Genomic DNA, 24,633 nt, shown 5'->3' on the forward strand with positions numbered 1-24,633 from the left:
AGCAATATCAAAGGCAGATTAACTACGAAGTTAGTTTTCGTTTGTGGCAAATGTTCAGGTACAATAAACACTGTAAACAAACAGGAAACAACTTCTATCTCATTCCAGGGTGAAAAACTAGAGGTAGTCGATAGCTTCCGCTATCTGGGCGACCAAGTTAGTAGTGGGGGTGGGTGCGCTGAAAGTGTAGCTGCTAGAATAAGAATAGCCTGGACAAAGTTTAGAGAGCTCTTACCCCTGCTGGCGACAAAGGGACTCTCACTCAGAGTAAAAGGCAGACTGTATGACGCATGCGTACGAACAGCCATGCTACATGGCAGTGAAACATGGGCTGTAACTGCTGAGGACATATGTAAGCTTGCAAGGAATGAAGCCAGTATGCTCCATTGGATGTGTAATGTCAATGTGAATACCCGTCAGAGTGTAAGTATCTTGAGAGAAAAGCTGAACATTAGAAGCATCAGTTGTGGTGTGCAAGAGAGACGATTGCGCTGGTATGGACATGTGGTGAGAATGGATGAGGATAGCTGTGTGAAAAAGTGCCACACCCTCACAGTTGAGGGAACCCGTGGAAGAGGTAGGCCCAGGAAGACCTGGGCTGAGGTGGTGAGGCAAGACCTTCGTACATTGGGCCTCAGCGAGGCGATGACTACTGACCGAGACCTTTGGAAATGTGCTGTGCGTGAGAAGGATTTTCAAGCGAGATCGTTGCCAGTGCCCCTGGACTGGCTTGTGCGGGTGGCACATAAAAGACACCATTTCGAGCGTGGCCGTTTTCGTGCGGGTGACACGTAAAAGCACCCACTACACTCTCTGAGTGGTTGGCGTTAGGAAGGGCATCCAGCTGTAGAAACTCTGCCAAATTAAACTGGAGCCTGGTGTTGCCATCCGGTTTCACCAGTCCTCAGTCAAATCGTCCAACCCATGCTAGCATGGAAAGCGAACGTTAAACGATGATGATGATGATGATGATATATATATATATATATATATATACACACACATATATATATATATATATATACACACACACATATATATACATAAATATATATGCACACACATCCATACACATGCATACACACACATATATACACACACATATGTACATGTGCATGTGTAGATACCATTATAAAGACAAAATCAAGTGTTGATATTTAGATATTTTAAATGCATTTAATATGTGTGTTTCCAATAGTTATCTAAGATAATTCTTATATAATATTATCTTCTTCAGTCAAACATTTATGGTAAACACAAGTTTTCCCTATACATAGCAGTTGTTAAGCTAGCCTCTAACGGACTCACCTTTTAGCAGAGGGGAAGAGGAAAAGTAAATACAGGAAGAAGTGAAGTCAGAGATGGGAAGGAGGAGATAGGAAGTGAGAAGTTAAGTATGTTAGGGAAAGAGAAAAAGCAAAGACCAATAAGAGGAAAAAGAGGGCAGAAAATCATAAATAAGTAAATAGATAAATAAATGCATAATTAAAATTGACAATAAATCTGAACGGCAAAAAAACTGAGTAAGAAGAAAAAGCAGATGCAGAAGAAAAAAAGAATGGAAGAAGAAGAGGAAGGAGAGAAGAGAAAATCAAAACAAACCAGAGAGCGATAAAAGATTTGGTTTAGGGTAGGGGAGACCAAATGGAAAAAGGAAGAATAAAAGGAAAAATAGAAAAGAAAAGAGAGAATGTTGTGCTAGATATAAAAATCAATAGTCATAATAATGTTAGAACCAGAATAGGAAATGGTAAAAGGTTAAATAGTGCAGGCCATGTCATTTAGAATGTGTTTAACTATGAGTGTAGTTCCAATGACTTGCTGCCATAAAGGCAGAGAAATAAGGCTCACACGCATTTACATCAGTAGATATATCCCACTCTCCCCATGTCCATAAACGGCATATGTGTTTATATGTTTATAGGGGAACATGAGTTAAGTGACAAGATATGTGAACTGATAAAGCAAAACAGATTATCGATCAGGAAAAATATAACAAGGATGGGTTTAAATGAAATAAAATAAAATAAAATAATCAATAAATAAAGTGTAATAACAGAGTAAATGGGTTAAGGTGGAATTTTGAGGTAAGTGAATAAATATGTGAAATAAGATTTGGAGCTATGAACCAGACAGTGGCAGGTAATTAGGGTATAATAGTATGTAATATAATATAATACATTAAGTAGGTAGTCTGGCGGAATTGTTTAGTATGCTGAGTAAAATGCTTAACGGCATTTCGTCTGTCTTCATGTTCTGAGTTCAAATTCCCCTTCAAATTTGGCTTTGTTTTTCATCCTTTCTGGGTCAATAAAATAAGTACCAGTTGAACATTGTGGTTGATGTAATCAACTTAGCCTCTCCCCCAAAACTGCTGGCCTTATGCCAGAATTTAAAATCAATATATTATTATAACTTAATAAATTATATAACTTAATAAATTATAATATAAAATTAGGGACACTGTACTGATGTGCAAATGGTTTCAGTGGGTAACTGTCCAATTTAAGTCCCTATGGGTGTCTGTGAAGTGATTGGTGAACTTAATAGAAATACTAACAATGTAATAATAATAATAATAATAATAATAATTCTACTAAAGACACAAGGCCTGACATTTTTGGGGAGGGGACTAATTGATTACATCAACCCTAGTATTTCACTGGTACTTAATTTATTAACCCGAAAAGGATGAAAGGCAAAGTCGACCTTGGTGGAATTTAAACTCAGAATGTAAAGATGGACGAAATGCTGCTAAGCATTTTGTTTTGTATGCCCATGATTCAGCCAACTTTGCTGCATTAATAATAATAATGATAATAATAATAATAATAATAATAAAAATTTTAAAAATGCTTTCTAATTGATGTATCAATACCAGCAGATGACAACGTTTCTCTAAAAGAAATGGAAAAACTTTCAAAATACAAAGACCTGGAAATAGAGATAACTCGAATGTGGAATCTAAAAACAGAAACAATTCCTATCATAGTATAATAAAAAAATATTCAGACAAATACATAACAAAAACACCAGGACTTACAAATATATATAACATACAGAAAATTGCACTACTGGGTACTGCACACATTCTACGCAAAACACTTTCAATACAGTAAACATAAGAGCACCACAGCAAACCACAGCACATACCCAAGGCGCACAGAGCTGCACTCGGTAGTGAAGTGAAAGCACGTTATAAAAATAAAACTACTGAACAATAATAATAATAATAATAATCTTTTCTACTCTAGGCACAAGGCCTGAAGTTTTTGGGGAGGGGGCCAGTTGGTTAGATCAACCCTAGTATGCAACTGGTACTTAATTTATTGACCCAGAAAGAATGAAAGGCAAAGTCAGCCTCGGTGGAATTTAAACTCAGAGCATAAAGACAGACGAAATACCGCTAAGTATTTCGCACAGTGTGCTAACGATTCTGCCAGCCTGCCGCCTTAATAATAATAATAATAATAATAATAATAATAATAATAATAATAATTCTTTCTACTATTGGTACAAGGCCAGCAGTTTTAGTGGAAGAAGTTAAGTTTATTACATAGACCCCAATATTTGACTGGTACTTCCTTTTATTGACCCTAAAAGGATGAAAAGCAAAGGAGACCATGGCAGAATTTGAACTTAGAATGTTAAGAGCCAGAAGAAATGCTGCCAAGCATTTTGCCCAATGAGAATGTTTCTGTGAGCTTGGTGTTTTCGATGATGATAATGGTAATGATAAGCAAAGCATAAATAATATAGGTTCAATAGAATGTTTAATTATTTAAACTTGCCCAACCCATATCTGGTGATTTTGTGGTGGCTTGAATTTACCGGTCTTCTCTCATAAATGTTGTACATGGCATTTGAATTCATAACTTGAAATGTGTGGAGATTGACATATTTCTCTTGCCGGTTGGGATACATGTTAGCCCCAAAGTAAGGTCCTGTTTTAATTTCTATCTACAGGAATATTCCCCTGACGAGACAAATAGGTCCCTAATGTTGAAATTGCAATAGGGAATTAACCAGTTACTTTTAAGTTGTGGATTCTATTTGTCATGTCACCCACAGATAGCTTTTATCATGAAGAGAAATAATATGAATGATTTAAATGGCTTTATAGCAGTTTTGACTGCTATTTCTAAACATGTAAGGGTTTTGAAACTCTCTTTATTATAATTGTGACTTGTTCATAATTATAAACATTCTTCTTCTATGTATTTTATGGTAACATGTTTGGCCATTGATATATTCATAAATAATTTTTAACTGTTTATAATATATTCTCTGTAATGTATTTTACATTACTTTTAATTAATTAATAGTAGGTTAAATAGAATCAGAACCAAAGATAGTCATCAAGTAAAGAAGAGTGAAAGAAATAGGGGAGAGTATTAGAAGGAGATAGTGGGAATAGAGCGGGATGTGTCTATCTAAGGTCATATGATGTGTATGGATGAGGGCAGCTGTGTAAATAAGTATGGAAGTGGTAGACCCAGGAAAACGTAGGACAAGGTGGTGTAATATAATCTTCAATTGTTGAATCTCACGGAGGTAATGACAAGTGTAATGTGGAAGCGCAATGGCCCAGTGGTTAGGGCAGCGGACTCGCGGTCATAGGATCGCGGTTTCAATTCCCAGACTGGGCGTTGTGAGTGTTTATTGAGCGAAAACACCTAAAGCTCCACGAGGCTCTGGCAGCGGATGGTGGCAAACCCTGCTGTACTCTTCCACCACAACTTTCTCTCACTCACTCTTCCTGTTTCTGTTGTTCCTGTATTTCAAAGGGTCAGCCTTGTCACACTGTGTCACGCTGAATATCCCCGAGAACTACGTTAAGGGTACACATGTTTGTGGAGTGCTGAGCCACTTGCACGTTAATTTCACGAGCAGGCTGTTCCGTTGATCGGATTGACTGGAACCCTCGATGTCGTAAGCGACGGAGTGCCAACAACAACAACAAAATGACAAGTGACTGAGACTTCTGGTGATTTGCTGTGCTCAAGAAAACATAACTAAGTGAAATTGTGGTCACAGCCAGTGCTAGTGACACATAAAAGGCACCTGTACCAGTGAAACATAAAAGGCATCCATGCTGGTAGAAAGCACCCAGTACCCTCTGCAAAGTGGTTGGCATCAGGAAGGGCATCCAGCCATAGGAACCAAACCAAAACAGATGACTGGAGCCTGGTCCAGTTCTCTAGCTTAGCAGCTCTGGTCACACTATCTAACACATGACAGCATGGAAAATGGATGTTGAATGATGATGACGATGATGATAATTTATCCTCAGAAAATTCCAGAATGTTAATTTTAGTTTATGCTTGCAATTTGCTATCAATTCATTGTGTTTGTTTATCATTTGCTCCTTATAAGCAAATAGAATCTCTGGAGCCTCTCATAGAAAGAACTTGCATGGCTTCCTTTCTCCTTCGTAAGATTCAGATACCATTAGAATGGACCAGTTAACTCAACAGAGTGAGAGATATGAGAGTGGAATGTTTAACTGGACTTGATGTATGTATGAGATGGCAAACTGGCAGAATCATTAGCATGTTGGGCAAATTGCTTAGCATCATTTCGTTTGTGTTTACATTGAGTTCAAATTCCACTGAGATCAACTTTGCCTGTCATTTCTTTTGGGGGTCAAGAAAATAAGTACCAGTTGAGTGCTGGGGGTTGATGTAATCAACTTACTTCTCTCCCTGAAATTACTGACCTTGTGCTAAAATTTGAAATCACTATGTATGTATATATGCATGCATATATGTTTGTATGTCTATTTATAGACACACACACGCACATACAGATATGAACATAAGTCTATGACACTGCATTCTTCTTTATGTTAATTTTAATAATATTAGCATCTGAAGGCTGATTTTGCATCTCTTTATTGTGTCTACTGAACCTTGTAGGATGCTCTGTGGCTATTATAACTCTTTGTTAAGAAATCTAACTGACTTGCATATCTAGTTGCACCATATCATTACTGTAAGACTTTTGTGTTTTTGTTATTTGCAGGTAATATTTTTGAGGAGGGTGGTGCATCCGAAAATGATCCGTTCTTCTCCTGGGGTTCGGTCACTGTCTTCTGTGAAGGAGTTTACTGTTCAAGAGTCTCTGCCGTCCCTTCCAATTCCACCTTTGGAACAGACTCTCCATAAATATGAACAGTCAATTCAACCCCTTCTTGGGGAAGAAGAACTTCAACACACACACAAGGTAATTTGAAACTTTCTTTCAGTTTTCTTTTTTGTATATTTTGTAAATGTTTTAATAATCACATATCTCTCTGCTATCAATATCAGTTGTTTATAATCTTCAATGTTGCCCTGATAATTAAATAGTTTCAGCTTAAAGTTTTTTTGTTTTTTTTTTAAATGTATGATGTCTATAGGTGTCATTTTATGATTTATGTTTTTAAAGCATTCTACATTCTTGGTCCTTCTGTGTTTTTTTTTTTACAGGTTATAGAAGAGTTTAAAAAAGGTATCGGACCTAAACTTCAAGAACTATTGATAGAAAGAGCAAAATCAACTGAAAATTGGGTAAGATGCCTTTAAGAAAAACGATTGCATAGGGTCAAATTCTATAAGTTTGAAGAAATGTTTCATCATAGAAAAATCTTCATACGAGTTACAATGTATTTGGTACACAGCAATTGTGCAGTTGACATGGTAACAGTTCTGAGAAGATAAACAGCAAACAGCACTAAAAGTAACAGTGATAATCATTAGTACATGTATCTACTGCTTCCAATACACAACCTTCATCCTCAGTTATTTTGTTCGACCACCTTCTTGCATATACAGCAGCATACTTCAGAAAGACAGTAGAAAATGATAATGTTTTATTAATGTACAAGATACAATAAAAATACTCATTTGGTTGTCCAATGAAGTTTTGGAATCCCCCATCATATGCTCCCATTTACTCAGCTACTTAAGTGGAACAATTATTTAACCCACTTAGGACACCCAGGCTGATTGTTCAGCCCAAGTGATACAAACTGAAGGGACTTTGAGGCCGATCCATCAGCCCAATGGAACAAATGTTGTGAATGGTTGGTTTTGAAGTGTAATAGCTAATCAGAGATCGTCTTTCAGTAGATGTATCGCAAAAGAAAAAAAAGATGGGGTTTTTTTTTGGGCGGGGGGCTACACATACCAAAACACAATGTGTTTCAAAAGGGTTAAACATTGCTGGAATTGTCATTGGTTTAATGTCTACTCCATTCATTGAGGCAGATTTTTCTAGGGCTGTATACAGCTTCCTGTCACCAACCCTCTCTTGTTTCCAGGCCAATAATATTGTTTTTATAGAAGATGGGAACACCACTTATATGATGGTAACATTCATTAAAAACTATTGTATGATATCAAGGGAAGAAGTCGCAAACACTCACACACGTATGTTCACACATATACATGCTCACACATGCACCTCTTTCTTATCATCATCATTGGTTTAATCTCCATTTTTTTACATGCTTGCATGGATCAGATGAAATTTGTTGAGGCACACTTTCTATGGCTAGACACTCTTCCTATTGCCAGACCTCACATGTTTCCAACCAAGATAATATTTCTCTATAACTGGACATATATTTCACTGGAAACAAACAGCATCACTTGTCTGATGGTGATATTCATTTACAACCACCATGGGATGTCAAGACATGTGTGCACACACACATGCCCTCCCCTCCCTATATGATGAGCTTCTTTCAGTTTCCATCAACGAAATTCACTCACAAAGCTTTGGTTGATCCAGGAATATAGTAGAAGATACTTGCCCAAGGTGCCATGCAATGGGACTGAACCTGAAACATCATAGTTGTGAAGTAAGCTTCTTAACCTCATAGTCATGCCTGCACCTGTGTGTGTGTGTGTGTAATTACACACAAGCACCTACATACACACGATGGGCTTTCTTCAGTTCCCATCTCCTAAATCTGCTTACAAGAAGACATTTGCCCAAGATGCCATACAGTAGATGGGAAGCAAATTTCTTGACCATGCTGCCATACCTAGAAAATAGAATTGTCCCTGCATTCTTTTATCTAAAATTTGAATATTTTTCTAGTGAAATGAATTTGTATAAATCAATCATTAAGCACACTTCTTATGACACACAGGAACTCAATGTACCTCTATTCTAAATCCAAGAGACACTTGGTTATTTACATAGCATTATCCTCTAGTTCTTTTGATTTCACTTGTCAAACACTACAATATATCTAATGTAACAGTCAGGAGAGTAGGAATTTTAAAAATTGATTTTGAAAATAATTTTTTTAATAACATTGTTTTAGATCTGTCAGTGCTACAGGGTAAAAAGTAAACTGTGAGAAGCTAAATTCCTAACTTGTAGCTGTATTACATTATTATATAAACACAAGAGTGTTGTAGCTAAAATTGTTTTCATTTAGCTTTAGGTTGGCATTGATTGGAAAGACCTTTGATCAAAGACATTCTAGGTTGGATCATCCTATGTTTTTTTTTTAATCTATAAATTGTGGTTTGAGGAAATTTAACTGCAATTTTCAGCAGTTTAAATGTCTACGTAGAAGCACCCTCATTGGTTTCGTGATTTTAATTAATATATTATTAATATGATGTTTGGAACACAACTTAGAAATAATTCTTACCTAAAACTCTGATGACTCATTTACCATATTATACTTTTAATCATAAAATAATGAAGTTTCATTTAAGATTTTAATTTAAATATGGAAAGTATATTACAGGTTATTTCAAATAGGTCTGTACCATAAGACTCATTATAGCATAGAACACTGGAAAAGTTAAAATAGCTTCAAATCCTTCTGTTAGTATGTCTTATGTCTGAGAAACAATGTCTTTGCTAAGGAATTTATTTCTTCTTGCAGCTTTCACAGTGGTGGTTACATTACGGCTACTTAAGTGTTAGGTCCCCAGTGGTTGTCAATTCCAGTCCAGGGATGCTTTTGCCATTACAGAAATTTGAAGGAGAAAAGGAACAATTGAAGTAAGTACTGTTTTCTTTTCTTTCTTTCAAAGATCTTCACATGAAATATTAGTTTTTGTTTCATCATATGATACCTCATTATAAACTTGAATTGAATTTCTGGTACTTCTTCGGAATTCAGCCCTCTCCCCTATAACTTTTGAACCAGTAATTTTTTTAAAAAATTTTTCAGATTCATATGTTTTCGACATCAGAGATTATGGTTTAGAAAAAAAAAAATTAATTTTAATACCTCGCCCAATTTATTTACTTTGTTTACGGCTGACAAGATGTGCTGTCATGCACAAAATGACAGCTTCCAAATCCTGTTTCCTTGATTGGGTGAAAATTATCAGACTTTAAACCTCTATAACTTGAAATCTAAAAAATTGATGGTAGTTTTTATGTGTCACCAGTGCAGGAGCCAGTCAATGGGGATTGGCATCGGTCATGTTTGGATGGTATTTTTTATGTGCCACCAACACGGGGAGCCAGTTGCCAGTCGGGTGACACTGGTATACACACATATTACAAACCTAGTATATCAATAAACATTACAAACCTAGTAATCAATAAATATGGAAGCAAAATGCTCAAGTACCTCATATGCCAAGATTGTTGTCTTTCAAGACAGCAAGCCAATGGTTCGAGTATCAAGCTCAATTCATTATACTAATGAATGGATGTCATCATCATCCCTTAACGTCTGTTTTCCATACTGGCATGGATTGGACAGTTCGACTGGGGTCTGGGAAGCTAGGAGGCTGTACCAGGCTCCAATTTGATTTGGCAGTGTTTCTACAGCTGGATGCCCTTCCAAACGCCAACTGCTCCAAGTGTGTAGTGGGTGCTTTTTATCCAGGTTGAGGAAATAGTTCAGAAAAAGACTTCGTAACTTTGTTTTTATTTCCTGAGGTCAAATTTTACCTTCAACTTTCAAGATCAATAAAATAATACCAATATTGTGTGGCGAATTGGTAGACCTATAAGAACATCAGAATCAATGTTTTGTGGTATTTGTTTATGGTTTTTGTGTTCTGAGTTCAAATCCTTCTGTGACCTACATAGACGGTAGACCTAATCCGTGGTTTGGCTTCATTCTGTTGGGTCAGGTTTCCAGTTTGAAGATAACCTTCCTCCCTTCTTCCCACCAGTCTTGAAAGCCCTGTAAAGGGTTATGGGTGCTGTTTTCCTTTCCCTCCTGACTAAAATATAAAATAAAATGCTAGTGTAAACTACTACTTCCCCTCACCTCCTCTCTCAAATCTTCCTCTCCCTCTTTATTTCCTACACTCTCTACTGCTCCTCTCTCTTCCTCTTCTCTAGCTTCTCTTTCAGTTTGTGTTTATCTATAAATACCTCTATCTGTGCACACTTTCTGAGTTCAAATCTCATTGGGGTTGAGCCTGTGATCCAAACTGCTTGAATTAATAAAATAAGTCCCAGTCATGAACTCATGTTGATTCAATTGACCAAACTCTTTGTCTACAAATCTGTGGCATTGAAAGAGTATTAAAGAGAAAAAATACTAAGGGGAAGCCATTATCTTCTCTTTCGTTATAGGCAAGGATTGTACACAGATGAAGACGTATAGGATTATAAACTTTTTTGTATCTAGTTCTACACCTCACATTTTTGCGCCCAAATTCTTTCAAATTTTAAATTACCCTGAATTGATAAATATATTGTAACTACTTCAGTCTAATATAACTCCTAGTTCTTATAAAATGTACTTTGTACTTCACTGTTGAAACGATAAAGTTGGGGTTACCTGTTCCCAGAGCTAGTTTTACCACAATTAGACAGATTTGTTCAAATTGGGCCCCATACCAAGGGAGGACCCTGCACACATGCGTGAATGGAGGATACTCTGATGAATTTTTAGTACATCATTATAGCTAATGGCGGAGCCGCAAGCCCTCAACTCTTTTTGGCTGGGACTGGTGTACTACTTGAAGCATAAAAGATCAATCTTCAACTTTTGTAGAGTAGAGGGCCCCATTGACAATTCTCTATTTGGGCTGTGCACTTCCTAGTGCTGGCCTTGCCTGTATCTCAGTGGTAAGGTTTTGACAAACTATGTCTGATACATTTTTGATTCTCTATTGAAACCATTTCAATTTTTCTGTGTAAATGTTATTCAAAAAGGTAAGTGCTGCACAAAATTACATCTCTCCAACAAAAATCTGAGCTCTCAATCTTTATTCTCTCTCTATTAGGTTTGCTGCAAAAATCATATCTGGAATTCTGGATTACAAGATCATGTTAGATGAGTAAGTATCAAAATAACATGGTTACTTTATGTACGATGCTACTTTCCACGTCATAATTTTGATAAGGCTCAAACATCCATACAAGTATATACAAGTATACACTGTTACTTACATATATATATTTACATATATATGTAACATCTCAGCTAATTTTTTAGCCCAGTCACTTCAATCTGAGAGTTCCAGCATGCTATTAAAACTGATACAAGATTTTGATGGATTCACTTATATTTAAACTTCAAAACACAATTTTGTCTCAATGATTTTCAAGGTGTCTAATTTGGCCATTTGTTTCACAAAATTGTTGAAATTAGCAGGGATCATTAGAAAGAAAACATTTCAGCTGTTCCTAGCTATAATTGGTTGTTTTAGATTACTTCATCCATTGATCTTCTCTACCCACTATTCCTTGGAGGGTCTTTGGGGTACAGTCCTTAGCTATCTATCAGAAGCTACTGTCATTACACTTTCTGGCTGGGCTCCCAAGCATGACCAATTGAGATTATGGATTTTATCCAACCATCTTGCTCTTAGTCTACTCTTAGGCCTCCTGCCAAGTTGGCTTGAAGAATGTGTCTTGTGATTCTTTCCTGAGATATTCTAATTTGTGACTTTTCAATGTGGAGAAATAGCTGCTGAAATTGGAGAGATTTCCTGGTCTCCAAGCTATGCACCCTGTTGAGTTTCTTCATAAAAGCTTGAAAATCATCATCATCATTGTCGTTGTCATCATCATCTTCTTCATCATCATCATCATCATCATCATCATCATCACTACCACCACCACCGCCATCATCATCATCATCATCATTATCATACGTCTTCCTTCCATACTGGCATGGGTTGGACGGTTTGACAGAATCTGGTCAGGTAGAAGACTACATCAAGCTACTGTGTCTGTTTTGGCATGGTTTTTACAGCTGGATGCCCTTCCTAACATCAACCACCCCATAAAGTGGACTGAGTGCTTTTTACATTGTACCAGCACAATGTTGATATAAAAGTAAAACTTTTTTTTTGATTATGATGATAAGAAGTATTTAATAATACTTTAAGACAGAAAGTTGATGAAATAATTTGAGCAGGTTTTAAAGTAGCTACTCCTTTGTAGAAACAACTGCTTAATAGTAGTAGTATGGAGGAAATGTGCTGTAACTGTGCACTGCTACTTCCACCATTTGTTGGTGATTCCCTACTCTTTGTGGACGACACCTTCGCACCACTCAGGAGACAACCCTCCAACCCATGGGTCTGTTTGAGTAGCCATTGCTGGTGAGGGTTTTTACAAGATTGGAATACAAATCCTACCTCAACCTCTTTTAGTCACCTTTTATGATATGCAGAAGAAATGTTGGGTCTGTTATTTGACATTCTGTTCCCCACTCAGCTCAATCATTAAAAAATAAAAAAATAAATAAAAAGGGGGAACTATTTAGAATAAAATAAAAATATAACCAAATGATAACAAAAACAAATTTCTCTTTGGATTTCATCATTTTAATTCTTGCATTTTTTTTTTTTTTTTTTTATAGAAAAAGACTTCCATTGGATAAAGTTGGAGAACAACCCCTATGTATGCAGCAGTACAATAATATTTTCAGTGGCTGTCGTATTCCAGGTGTAAATACTGACTTTTGGAAAAATTTCTCCGATTCAAAACCTCAACATATTATTGTTATCTCTAACAACCATGTAGGTGTTACAGTTGAACTTTCTTATTTCTGTTTAAAAGTTATTAGAAGAGAAAGGACTTATAAAAAATGTTGTGTGTGTAGATCATTGGTTGTATGTGTGGGATTACTGTATTGTGATTGTACAATGTGTTTCTTGCAAAGTTAGGGTGAAAAGGGCTGTCTGTTACAAACTAAAGGCAAAATTAATTTATAAGCTTTAGAAGAAATCCCCCCCCCCCCATCTTTACTGTAGAATTTTTAATTTATTATCTTCTTTGGTACAGATGAGATAATTTCTGCTGAAAGGAATTTGAAAAAAAGTTTTGAAGATTAGTGGTTATTTAGTCAGAAGTTCAAAACTTTTGCAGTCATTCTATTTTGCCTTAAGGCAAGGCATATTATTTGCCTTTGGTCACCTATCTCTATGCAATCTTTCAAATGTGCTAAAAATAAATTCAACTTTACGATGAAAGTAAACAAACAAAGTTTGTTCTTAGAAGCATTGAGATGTATTGTAAGATACAGAAATAAATTTATTTCTCAAACGCGTGATAATGCTATAAATAGCGTGATCAGGATAAATTATCCATATAATGCAGAAAAATACATTACTGGTCAGCTGTGAGTTCGAGTCTCATGGCTGGCCAGTAACGTATTTTTCTGCAATAAATGGATAATTTATCCTGATCACGCTATTTATTTCTGTATCTTACGTGCTAAAAATAGTAACCAAGTCTTCCTCAAATTATGCCTTATTGTCTGTCTTAAGGAAAACAAGGTTGTATTGGATATCATTCTAGATCATTTAGGTCTGATAATCAGGATGTATTGTACCTGGAACACCTTTTATTGTATATAAGTTTACATGATCAGAGCTAATCTAAGGCTATATAGCAACATCATTAACATTGTTTACATCAGCTTTCCATGCTGAAGTGGAGTAAATGGATTGTTGCTGCTCTCCTAGATGATTTGGAGAACTACATCTCATAAGTTTCATTTTGGGGTTGGTTTCTGAATCTGGATGCCGTTTCTAAGACCAACCACTTTATGGAGTGTACTGGGTGCAGTTTTTTTATGGAATCAGTATTAGAAAGATCGTAACGTCTTTGACAAGACTCTTGCGTAACATTTGTTATGTACAGTTTCTAATATTGATCTACTAATATCTTTAAGATCCCCTTTGGTCATGAACGACCATGGGATTGCACCTAGAAAGTTCCCCTCCAACATATGGCTCAGTGGTTAGAGCATCGGGCTCACAATCATGAGATAGTGAGTTCGATTCCTGAACCAGGCTGTGCGTTGACACTTTATTTCACGTTGCTCCAGTTCACTCATCTGCCGAAATGAATTGCAATGTCACTGGTGCCAAGATTTATCAGCTTTTGCCTTTCATAACATTGGTGGCATGGAGAAGAGAGGTTGGTATGCATAGGCGACTGCTTGTCTTCCATAAACAACCTTGCCCCAGACTTGTGCCTCAGCGGGGAACTTTCTAGGAGCAATCCCATAGTCATTCATGACCAAAGGGGGTCTTTACCTTAATATCTTTAAGTATCTGGAAGTGTACCATCATTAAAATAATAAAATGATCATGACAAATATATTTACAGGGGTTAGTTAGTGAAAAGAGTTGATGGACAAGTTGATAGGTGTATTGGACACTTGACTGAGAGGTCAGCAATTCATAACCTGACCACAGCTATGTGTTGTGGCTAAGGCTCTTCTCTCAACTTGCCCAGTCCAGCTAGCTGAAAATAAGCACAGCTTGTTACTCATCAACATCATAAAATTAATGTCTGGTTGTTGTTACTGTTACTTAGCACCAGCTTAACTCTGATCCATGATCATATGTATTCCTACCATGACTATATCATCTGTTTTTAGACACAGTGTGTCTTGGATTACATTATGCAATGTATCCTCTTTTAAAATGGTAGTGTATAATATAAGGGAGATTTGGTTTATCTTTCTAGCAAGTTGAATAACCATGTAGAGGCTTTCTCATTAGCTTATGAGTTTTCCTCTCACATAGCTCAGTTTGTAGAGCATGAGACTTTAACTGACTGCTGGCTCATTAGCATGAAGTTATGAGTTCAATCCCTGCTGGTGTAACCAAGAGAGGAGCTGGATTAATCACCAATTGATGGATACGTTTGGCTCATGAAAATTCTATTCATTCACTTAATCATCTGACAGGAAAGTTGATCATTCATACTGTTAGAAATTATTTCAGATCATATGTTCAAAAATAAATATAATAATGTGGCCGTTGCCAGTACCGCCTGACTGGCCTTCGTGTCGGTGGCACGTAAAAGCACTCATTACACTCTCTGAGTGGTTGGCGTTAGGAAGGGCATCCAGCTGTAGAAACTCTGCCAAATCAGATTGGAGCCTGGTGCAGCCTCCTTGCTTGCCAGCCCTCAGTCAAACCACCCAACCCATGCTAGCATGGAAAGCGGACGTTAAATGATGATGATGATGATGAGTAGTTAAATTTCTTACAATTTATCTCATGAAAAACAAAAAAAAAAAAACATAAACAAAACAAATCTAAGTTTTTAAGGATTACTACTGCTTTGAGCTAATGAAAGAGCCTCTTTGCAGTCATTCAATTTGTTGGAAATTGCTGCCAAATCTTCACATTTCACCTAGTATCTTTAACTATGTTAATTCATGTTCCAAATACCAGTTTAATATTGACAAAATCATTTTACTAAATTCTTCATTATTTCCAAATTTAAATAAAACAAAACAAAAGGATTAAACTATATTAAGTAGCTTTGGATATAATGAGCAAGACAAAGGACAGAGTGGCCATAATTGGAATGTTGGTCAAAATATTGTTTAAATGGCTTTAAGAAATATTAATATTATCCTCATCTTTGAAGATTTTAAAAAAAAGTTACAGATGTTTAGCTCTGATTTTATAATGCTAAACAGAAGAGAGATAAGTCTTCTCTTGAATAAGATAGTGATCTATTGCAAATTACATGGTATCTTACCCTCACAGTTGGGTCAACTGAAATGCATAGATTTATAAGATTTTTACTCAAATACACAACATTCTTCTTTTTTCTTGTTAGAATGTAGATTTATCCTTTCAGCTTACCAAAAGCTTATCTGCTATGGAAACAATTCTAACTGTAAACCACAGAAAATATTGTCTTCTAAAATATATTTGCTTTTAGTGATTAATTACAGGAAAATTGGGGGGAAAAAAAAAGATTTTTTTTTTGTCATTTTATTTGATTTATCTTGTGTTGATCATTTCCTAGTTATTTTCCCTGCAAGTATTTGGCAAGAAAAACAAACCTCTGAATTCTGAGCAAATATACAAACAACTGAAGATTATCAAGTCTGGATCAAAGCATCCTACTTCACCTGTTGGAATTTTAACATCAGAAAATCGAAATGCATGGGCCAAAATCTATAAAAAGTTGATGAAAGGTATTTCATTTTAATATTCTCCCAGTAGATGCCTGCACTTAATTTTCAGTTAGCACACTTAATGACAGAGCTGGTTGAGCATCAGACAAAATAACTTGTGGCTTTTGATTTTGTCTGATCTCACCAGTATTGACTTTGTCTTTCATCTACTTGGTTAGTAGGGGGTTCAGTAAAATAAGTACCAGTCATGTAATGAGGTTAATATAACTGACTACACCCCCAACCTTCAGAATTTGTGGCCTTATGCTCATAGTAGAAACCATGCAGTTGGAGTTTAGGCAGCTTGTTGAATCAGTTACGCCTAAACATAAGCTGTACCTCGAAATAAAGAGGACAGATCCTGTACACTATAGATCCTTATTGCAATCAGACCTGGACACAATGCAGCAATGGATCATGGACTGGCAACTCAAGCTGGTTGTGGACAAATGTACCACCATGCATTTTGGGAGGAAAAACCCAGTGTCTACTTACTCCCTCCACAACACTAATCTCGAAAAGTCTTCTTGTGAACGCGACCTGGGCATTATTGTCGACAGCGATTTGCGTTGGACAAAACACATTGCTAAAATTGCCAAGAAGGCTGAGGGTGTCTTGGCGTCACTTACCAAGTTCTTTGTGCTCCAGCTATCTATCTGTGGCTTTATATAGCTATGGTGCGGCCTCACCTGGAATTTGCATCACTGGTCTGGAATCCCTATCTTGCCCAGAATATTAATCATCTGGAAACTGTTCAGCGATGTGAATAACCTCCATCAGGCATTTGCCATACTCTGAACACCTTACTTCCCTGGGCATAGATACATTGAAACTCCGACGTCTGGTAACTGACTTGGCAGACACCCATAAAATTATTAACCATCTTACTAACAATAACTCTGAGCATCTTTTCAAATTCCACCTGTCTAACACCCGTGGACATGTGATCTGACTGCATCATTTGTGCACTTGCAGCAGTACAGTACAGAATTCTACCAACTCCTTTTCTGCATATTGAGCAGAGTACTTCACAGATGACTATAATGTTCTATATTCCTGGCAACAAGTCAGATCACAAGCAAGCTAGCAGTGGAGAATGACTTCATTAATAATGTTAGTAGTAGAAGAATTGTTAACAGTAAGATCACTCATAAAATAAAAATCTTTTAATAATTCATGACATGATGTCTGATCTTAAAATCATGGATCTCGTGAAGGAGATGATGCTGAACTACAAGTAATGAGATGCTGTGTTGAAGACTTGGCCAACACATGTCAGCATGGAAAAAACATAAACTGATGATGATGATGACGATGATGATTATAATTAATCTGACTTTGGTGCCAGGCAATAAATTTTATTAAAATACTGAATTGTTTTGATTTGGCCCAAAGCCTATTTAAAGGTTATAGTTGTTTAAATGAACTTTAATTCTATCAAGATAAAGAACTAAATAAACTCTACCATGATTTTAACTCAGAATGTAGGGAAATAAACTAAAAACTGTAAGGCATTTAGTTTGACTTTCCACCATCTTTGCCAAAAATGAAAGCCTCTATGTGGTTGCTCAAGCTGCTAGTAATAGCAGCGAAACTTCTCTGAAAGCATACCCAACTATCTTCAAGATAAGATCATATCAGATAATGAAGTCCATCTGTTTTCATCAATATTTAGATTACAAATCTTGGTTTTGAACATAATCCATGGTGGCTTGAAAGGATATTCAGTTGGGAATTCTCTCAGTATTTTAAATGCTCCTTCATTAACAGGAGGATTGTAGGACACTAATAGGCAGTTTGAAATAAGTAATTATTGCTATCAACAATGATTGTTACAATTAATAGCCTGTTGTTCTACAACAGACTGAACTTTTAACTTCCTTTATGTACACTCTTTGCATTGCTAAGCTTTCATTTAGAAGGAGAAAAAACCCTCCAAAAGATTCTAAAAAATATAGAAATTATGGCTATTATGTAAAGTTGTTTCTCTTTTTTTTTCTATATTTTCTTTTTATTTATATTTTTTGTGTTTATAAAATTCTGATTGAAAACAAGACTTTTATCATGTTTCTGATAATGAATTCTGTCTGTTCTTATAGAATACTACTCCTATATCTGTGACAGTGCTGCAACTAATTGCAGATGTGCTTTCATTTTATTTCAGATAAAAAAAACCAATCTTCTTTACAGTCTATTGAAAATAGTCTTTTTGTGTTATGTTTGGATAAACCTATGCCATTGACACAAGATCCTGTCATGAAAATGTCTATGGCTGGTGGAATGATGCTTCATGGAGGAGGAAGTGAAATGAATACTGGAAACCGATGGTTTGATAAAACCTTACAGGTAACTTGGCTGTTTATTGAAGTATTTTACTCTTGTTTCTATGTTTTAAAATGCATGTTTTTTTATCATTATTTAGTGGTACCAACTTTCTTTAGAAAGCACTGATCCTGGTCTCGTTGCTATGGTCAAGCAACTTTGCCCTTGGTTGAAAAGTTGGGGGCACTGGGAAACCTCTCTAATGGCTATTGAGACATGCCAGCATGCTTGCAGCATTGCCACAGGTGATGGCGAGGCTGATACGCTGGAACAGCCAAGCGCCCTAACGAGCCTCACCAGTTACCTCTGCAAGGCAAGTTGCCAGTGAAGACAGGAATCTTGCAGTTAGTGGCCCAATCCCACCAAACGTCTCGAATGCTACAAGATGGAAAATGTAGTTGGCCGACAGATTGTGGTATTTCAGGATTTTGTTCCGCTTGACCACAGAAGCTGTGGATCTCGCCCTGACCACAGAAGCTGTGGATCTCGCCCTGACCACAGCATCCAGGATATGAGAAGAAGCAAAGGACTTGCTAACTGTGACATCCCAGACAAGGCATCTGCCTTGCGACCAAGGGCACAGGGTGAGGCCATCAGGTCTCTTACCATCACATCTGGACAATCCAGATGGTGCCAAGATGGAGGGGATGTTTACCCAGCCAAGCTCCTCTTGAGTATCAGGTTCAACTTCATATGACCCGTGAAGTGACCAACATTCAGGCAGTACGAAAGGCCATAGAGGCCTGTGGAGTCGAGGAGCCTGTCACAACAACAGATCAAACCCATGCATATGTCAGCTCCCACTCTGAGGGCAATGGAGACATGAAGTTTGTCCAAGCTGAGTAGGCCACCAACATTAGCTACAGGGATGGCATCAATCCAGTCACCTGTGTATTTGGCACTAGCAGACAGTAAACTGGTCAAACTGGATGAAGAAGGAGTTGAAGGTGGCTTTCGAAATTATCTTGTCCCAAGCTGTCTGACTCCGACAGTCCTCCACCTTCTCAGGAGCAGACAAGCCCAATTCCCTCCAGTGTTGGAGACCTTCATCCAACTCCCTTTTGGAACTGGTCCATGTTGGAGAGGAGAGGAAGTTGCTCAGGCGTGGGTGGAGGAAAGGAAGTAGGGGAGAGAGAGGGATGAACACTTACAAAGACCAAGACCTCCAAATCGCTTGGGCAATGCAGCCTGATTGCAGGACATTGGAAAGAGTCTGACATTGACTAAGCATTTAAGTCTCTTAAAGATTAGGTTGTCGAAGCGTTGGAGACATGATGGGAATTGGTAAGATGAGAAATGGCTGGGGTGGACTCAAATAGCTGGAACTGTCTCTTAAGAGCATATATAAGGGAGCCTGAATTCACCTCGTGCATGTGGAGAGAGATGCGAGAGAGCAAAAACAGTTTCTACCAGTTGGACGCATTGTTGGATAACAAGCTGGAGAGCATGTGAGCAAAGCTATTCCAAGCTCCCTTAGGAATCCGGTTAATGAGCTTCGATTTAGATAAACCCTGGAGGGCTGCAAGCAAAGTCCTCAGTAGAGAGCTGGTTGTCAGAGTGTGAGGCGTCTTCATGGAGTGCGTCAGAGTTGAAGTGGCACTGACTGCAGGTCCAGTATGGAAGACTTTCGGCTTGAGCCTTGGTCATGCAGACACAACTCCTGTGGTAATTTTGGTGGCACAGGTAACAATTAATTGTCTTTAAGTAACAGCTAGTGCGAGTACAGAAGAGCACAGTCAGGTGGTGAGCTAGCATCGACCAACAGTAGAGGGCCAGTATTGGAACTCAATCAAGGGAGTGAGTTAGCAGAGGAGGTAGGGTAAGCAGCATTGGTTCCAAAGGTGGGGCTAGAACGGAGTAAGTTAGATGTGGTCAGTTTGAATATAAAACAAGTAGAATATTTGGGCTGGATATAACTGGATTAAATGTTGATGGGTTGAAATATAAGTCCATGCATTAGTCTGTGTTTCTGAAGCAAAAGTTGAATTCTAGTTTTGAAGTTTTTATTTGTTTATTTCTTTGTAGATAATCATTGGCCATGATGGAGTTAGTGGTTTAAATTATGAACATACATCAGCGGAAGGCGTTGTTCTTGTGTCGCTTATAGATCATGCCCTTGATTTCTGGTATGTATGAGGAGTTTGGTTTCTTTTTTTTTCAATCCTTTTATTGGTTTCAGTCATTGGGCTTCAGCTGTGTTGAGGTGCCATTTTCAAGAGCTTAACCAATCATGTTGATGCCATTTCCTATTTCATTCTGGTTCTTATTTTATTGATCTCTTATTTTTTTGAACTGCTAAGTTATGGGATGTAGACAACAGCAGTTTTGTAGGCTGCTATAAACAAAACACACATACACTCACAAAATGGGCTTCTGCACAGTTCCTCAATCACCTCTAATGTGTCCATAGCTTACACTGGGTACGTCTTATGGAGTTTCTACCTACACCATTTCTACAGATCGAGCAGGGCCACCTACCTGAAGGGGTGTGTGATGTGATCGCCTTCCTAGTTACTAGAACTTTGGTCTTTGCAACATTGACTCTAAGGCCCTTCGATTCTAAACCTTGCTTCCACACCTGAAATTTCTTCTCTAGTTGTGGTAGTGATTCTGCTATGAGGGCTAGGTCATCAGCATAGAGGAGCTCCCAGTGGCATCCTGTCTTGAATTGCTCTGTTATTGCCTGCAGGACTATGATGAATAAGAGGGGGCTGAAATCTGGTCCTTGGTAGACCTCCACTTCTACCCGGAATTCTTCACTATACTCATTGCCAACCCTAACCTTACTAATAGCATCTCTGTATAGGGCCTGTACAGCCCTTATTAACCATTCATCAGTCCGCAGTTTCCACATCGCCCACCAGATAAGGGATCTGGGAACCCCGTTGTAGGCTTTCTCCAAGTCCACAAAAGCCAAGTATAGGAGTTTATCTTTGGCTAGTTGCCATACCAGGAATATTGCATCAGTGGTGCTTCTACCTGGCACAAAACCAAACTGCATCTCATCTAAGCAGACTCTCTCCCTAATTTGTTGGGCTATGACCCTCTCCGTGACTTTCATCACCTGATCCAGCAGTTTGATACCCCTGTAGTTATTTCTATCTGAAGCATCACTTTTACCCTTGTAGCAGTTGACTATGGTGCTGCTACGCCAGTCATTGGGTATGACTCCATCATGAACTACCTGTTTTACAATATGGGTGACTAGGCCATAGCCCACACCACCAGATGTTTTAAGCATCTCAGCAGTAATTCCTGATGGGCTGGGAGCTTTTCCTGGCTTCATACCCTTAATTGCTTTGTCTACCAGGGTACTGTCTATTCAGATAGCTGGTCCCTCTACTGGGTCAACATTTGGCAGGCTTTCATAAGGGCTTCTCCAAGCCTCTTTCTTTTCTGAATCATTAAATGCAAGTGCACCATCATCCATGCGGACACATTTCTCTCCTATGACATCACAATTTTCTCTCACACACTGTCTTGCAATCTGAAATACTTCAGTTCTTTGGTCCTCACGTCGCTAGACATTGGCAAACCTCTTCTTTTCTGCACCCGGAACGATGTGGTTGGGAAGCAAACTTCTTACCACATAGCTATGCTTGAAAATAAAAAAATAAAAAAACTGATTAAAAATACATATAAAAACAAAATGTAATGTCAGAAAAATTATGTTGTTTTGTTTTCTTATGTCATAATATTTTATAAAATTTCTTTTTATTTTAGTTTGCAAAACAAAAATGCTGTGCTTCCTGCTGCAGGAGTTCAAGAGCCTGTTAAATTGAAATTTAATATTCGGCATGATATCCAGTCAGCCATTGAAACCGCTAAAGAAAATATCGATTCGTAAGGAAATACAGCTTTGTTTTTCATTTCTTTTTTTTTTTTTTGACACTTTAATCATCCACCCCACTGCTATGTGAAGAAATTTAACTGTTTCTTAATTACTCAGTACACAGGACTGGCCTTCGTAGGATTTTCGAACGAGATTGTTGCCAGTGCCCCTGGACTGGCTCTTGTGCGGGTGGCACATAAAATACACCATTTTGAGCATGGCCGTTGCCAGTACTGCCTGACTGGCCTTCGTGCGGGTGACACGTAAAAGCACCCACTACACTCTCTGAGTGGTTGGCGTTAGGAAGGGCATCCAGCTGTAGAAACTCTGCCAAATCAGATTGGAGCCTGGTGTTGCCATCCGGTTTCACCAGTCCTCAGTTAAATCGTCCAACCCATGCTAGCATGGAAAGCGGACGTTAAACGATGATGATGATGATGATGACAGGTGTGTGTGGAAAAATTCCATTCTTCCCAAATTTTGGTGCCATTAATTCTGATATGTCTGATAACTTTTCCTCTATGCAGCTCTGTCTTTTTTTGCTTTATTCTGTATTCTCTGCATGCACTTTGGGCTTTCATCACTGTCTCTCTTTAAAGCATCAAGCTGTCAGAATAGTTTTACATTTCTTCTGTTTTCACATTCTGTGTTCAAATTCCACTGAGGTCAAGCACTAGGGTTGAAGTGATCGACTAACTTCCTTCACCAAAATTTCAGGCCTTAGTACAAGGAATTACTATCTTTCTTTACTGATTGCTGCTTTCTATCCCCATCTCTTACCCTTTTCTGATGAATTGTAAGGCATCTAGGTGCTGTATACAATAAGCTTATTATTATTATTATCAGTATTGTATATAGTACCCAGATGCGAGCTGGCAAAATCGTTAGCACACTGGCCGAAATGCTTAGTGGCATTTTGTCTGTACTTACATTCTGTGTTCAAATTCTACCAAGGTTGACTTCACCTTTCATCCTTTCAGGGTTGATAAATTAAGTACCAGTAATTGACTAGTCTCCTCCCATCAAATTTCAGGCCTTGTGCTTATAGTAGAAAGGATTATTATTATTATCATGGAGTACTTGTCATGAATGCAAATCTTCTGGTGGTATCTTGCTATGTGGTTAGAACAGAACGTTTTATTGCTGAAGATTTTCAAGTTGGATATCAGCCACATCTTATTTGTCTAGAAGCATTTTTTTCATGTTGAATCTAAAGGAAATGGCAAAGAATAGGGACAAATGCTGCAAGGCATCTGATCTGACATTCTTACAGGCAGTAAGCTGGCACAAACGTTAACACGTCAGGCGAAAAGCTTAGCAGTATTTCGTCTGCCACTACGTTCTGAGTTCAAATTCCGCCGAGGTCGACTTTGCCTTTCATCCTTTTGGGGTCGATAAATTAAGTACCAGCTATGCACTGGAGTCGATGTAATTGACGTAATCTCTTTGTCTGTCCTTGTTTGTCCCCTCTATGTTTAGCTCCTTGTGGGCAATAAAGAAATAAGAAACGTTAGCATGCTAGATGAAATGCTTAGCAGTATTTTGTCTGTCTTTACGTCGGTCGACTTTGCTTTTCATCCTTTCAGGGTCGATAAATTAAGTACCAGTTATATACTGGTGTCAATGTAATTGACTGGCCCCCTCCCCCAAAATTTTGGGCATTGTGCCTGGAATAGAAAAGATTCTTACAGTCTGCCAATCCACCATTTGGATTGATACTAAATGTTTTTGACCTATTCAAGAAGATGAAAGCAAGGTTGCCCTCACTGGAATTTGAATACAGAATACTGGGTTTCAAAAGAAATACTGTGAGGCGCTCTATCTGATGCCAATCCCATCAGCAATAATTAAAGCAGTGATCAGTTTGTTTTATACAGATACATCATCATTTAATATCCGCTTTCCATGCTAGCATGGGTTGGACGATTTGACTGAGGACTGGTGAACTGGATGGCTGCACCGGGCTCCATTCTGATCTGGCAGAGTTTCTACAGCTGGATGCCCTTCCTAACGCCAACCACTCCGAGAGTGTAGTGGGTGCTCTTACATGCCACCAGCATGAGGGCCAGTCAGGTAGTACTGGCAACGGCCACGCACAAAATGGTGTTTT

The 24,633-nt window shown here is 37.9% G+C and overlaps 1 protein-coding gene across 3 annotated transcripts in view; it reads left to right on the forward strand.

Annotated features, from left to right (window-relative positions):
- Window positions 1–24,633, forward strand: part of LOC106879638 (carnitine O-acetyltransferase) — a 41,306-nt gene that overhangs the window by 9,209 nt on the left and 7,464 nt on the right. For all 3 annotated transcript variants that reach the window (XM_089350207.1, XM_089350192.1, XM_089350202.1), the window contains exons 3-11: window positions 6,025–6,225; window positions 6,471–6,551; window positions 8,894–9,012; window positions 11,211–11,264; window positions 12,797–12,956; window positions 16,219–16,390; window positions 18,534–18,715; window positions 20,717–20,817; window positions 22,415–22,534. In XM_089350207.1, coding sequence (XP_089206333.1) covers window positions 6,025–6,225; window positions 6,471–6,551; window positions 8,894–9,012; window positions 11,211–11,264; window positions 12,797–12,956; window positions 16,219–16,390; window positions 18,534–18,715; window positions 20,717–20,817; window positions 22,415–22,534 — 1,190 coding nt within the window. The remainder of the gene's footprint in view (window positions 1–6,024; window positions 6,226–6,470; window positions 6,552–8,893; window positions 9,013–11,210; window positions 11,265–12,796; window positions 12,957–16,218; window positions 16,391–18,533; window positions 18,716–20,716; window positions 20,818–22,414; window positions 22,535–24,633) is intronic.

The sequence above is a fragment of the Octopus bimaculoides genome, chromosome 1 (genome assembly GCF_046866305.1).
Source record: "Octopus bimaculoides isolate indiv1 chromosome 1, ASM4686630v1, whole genome shotgun sequence".
Lineage (NCBI taxonomy): Eukaryota > Metazoa > Mollusca > Cephalopoda > Octopoda > Octopodidae > Octopus > Octopus bimaculoides.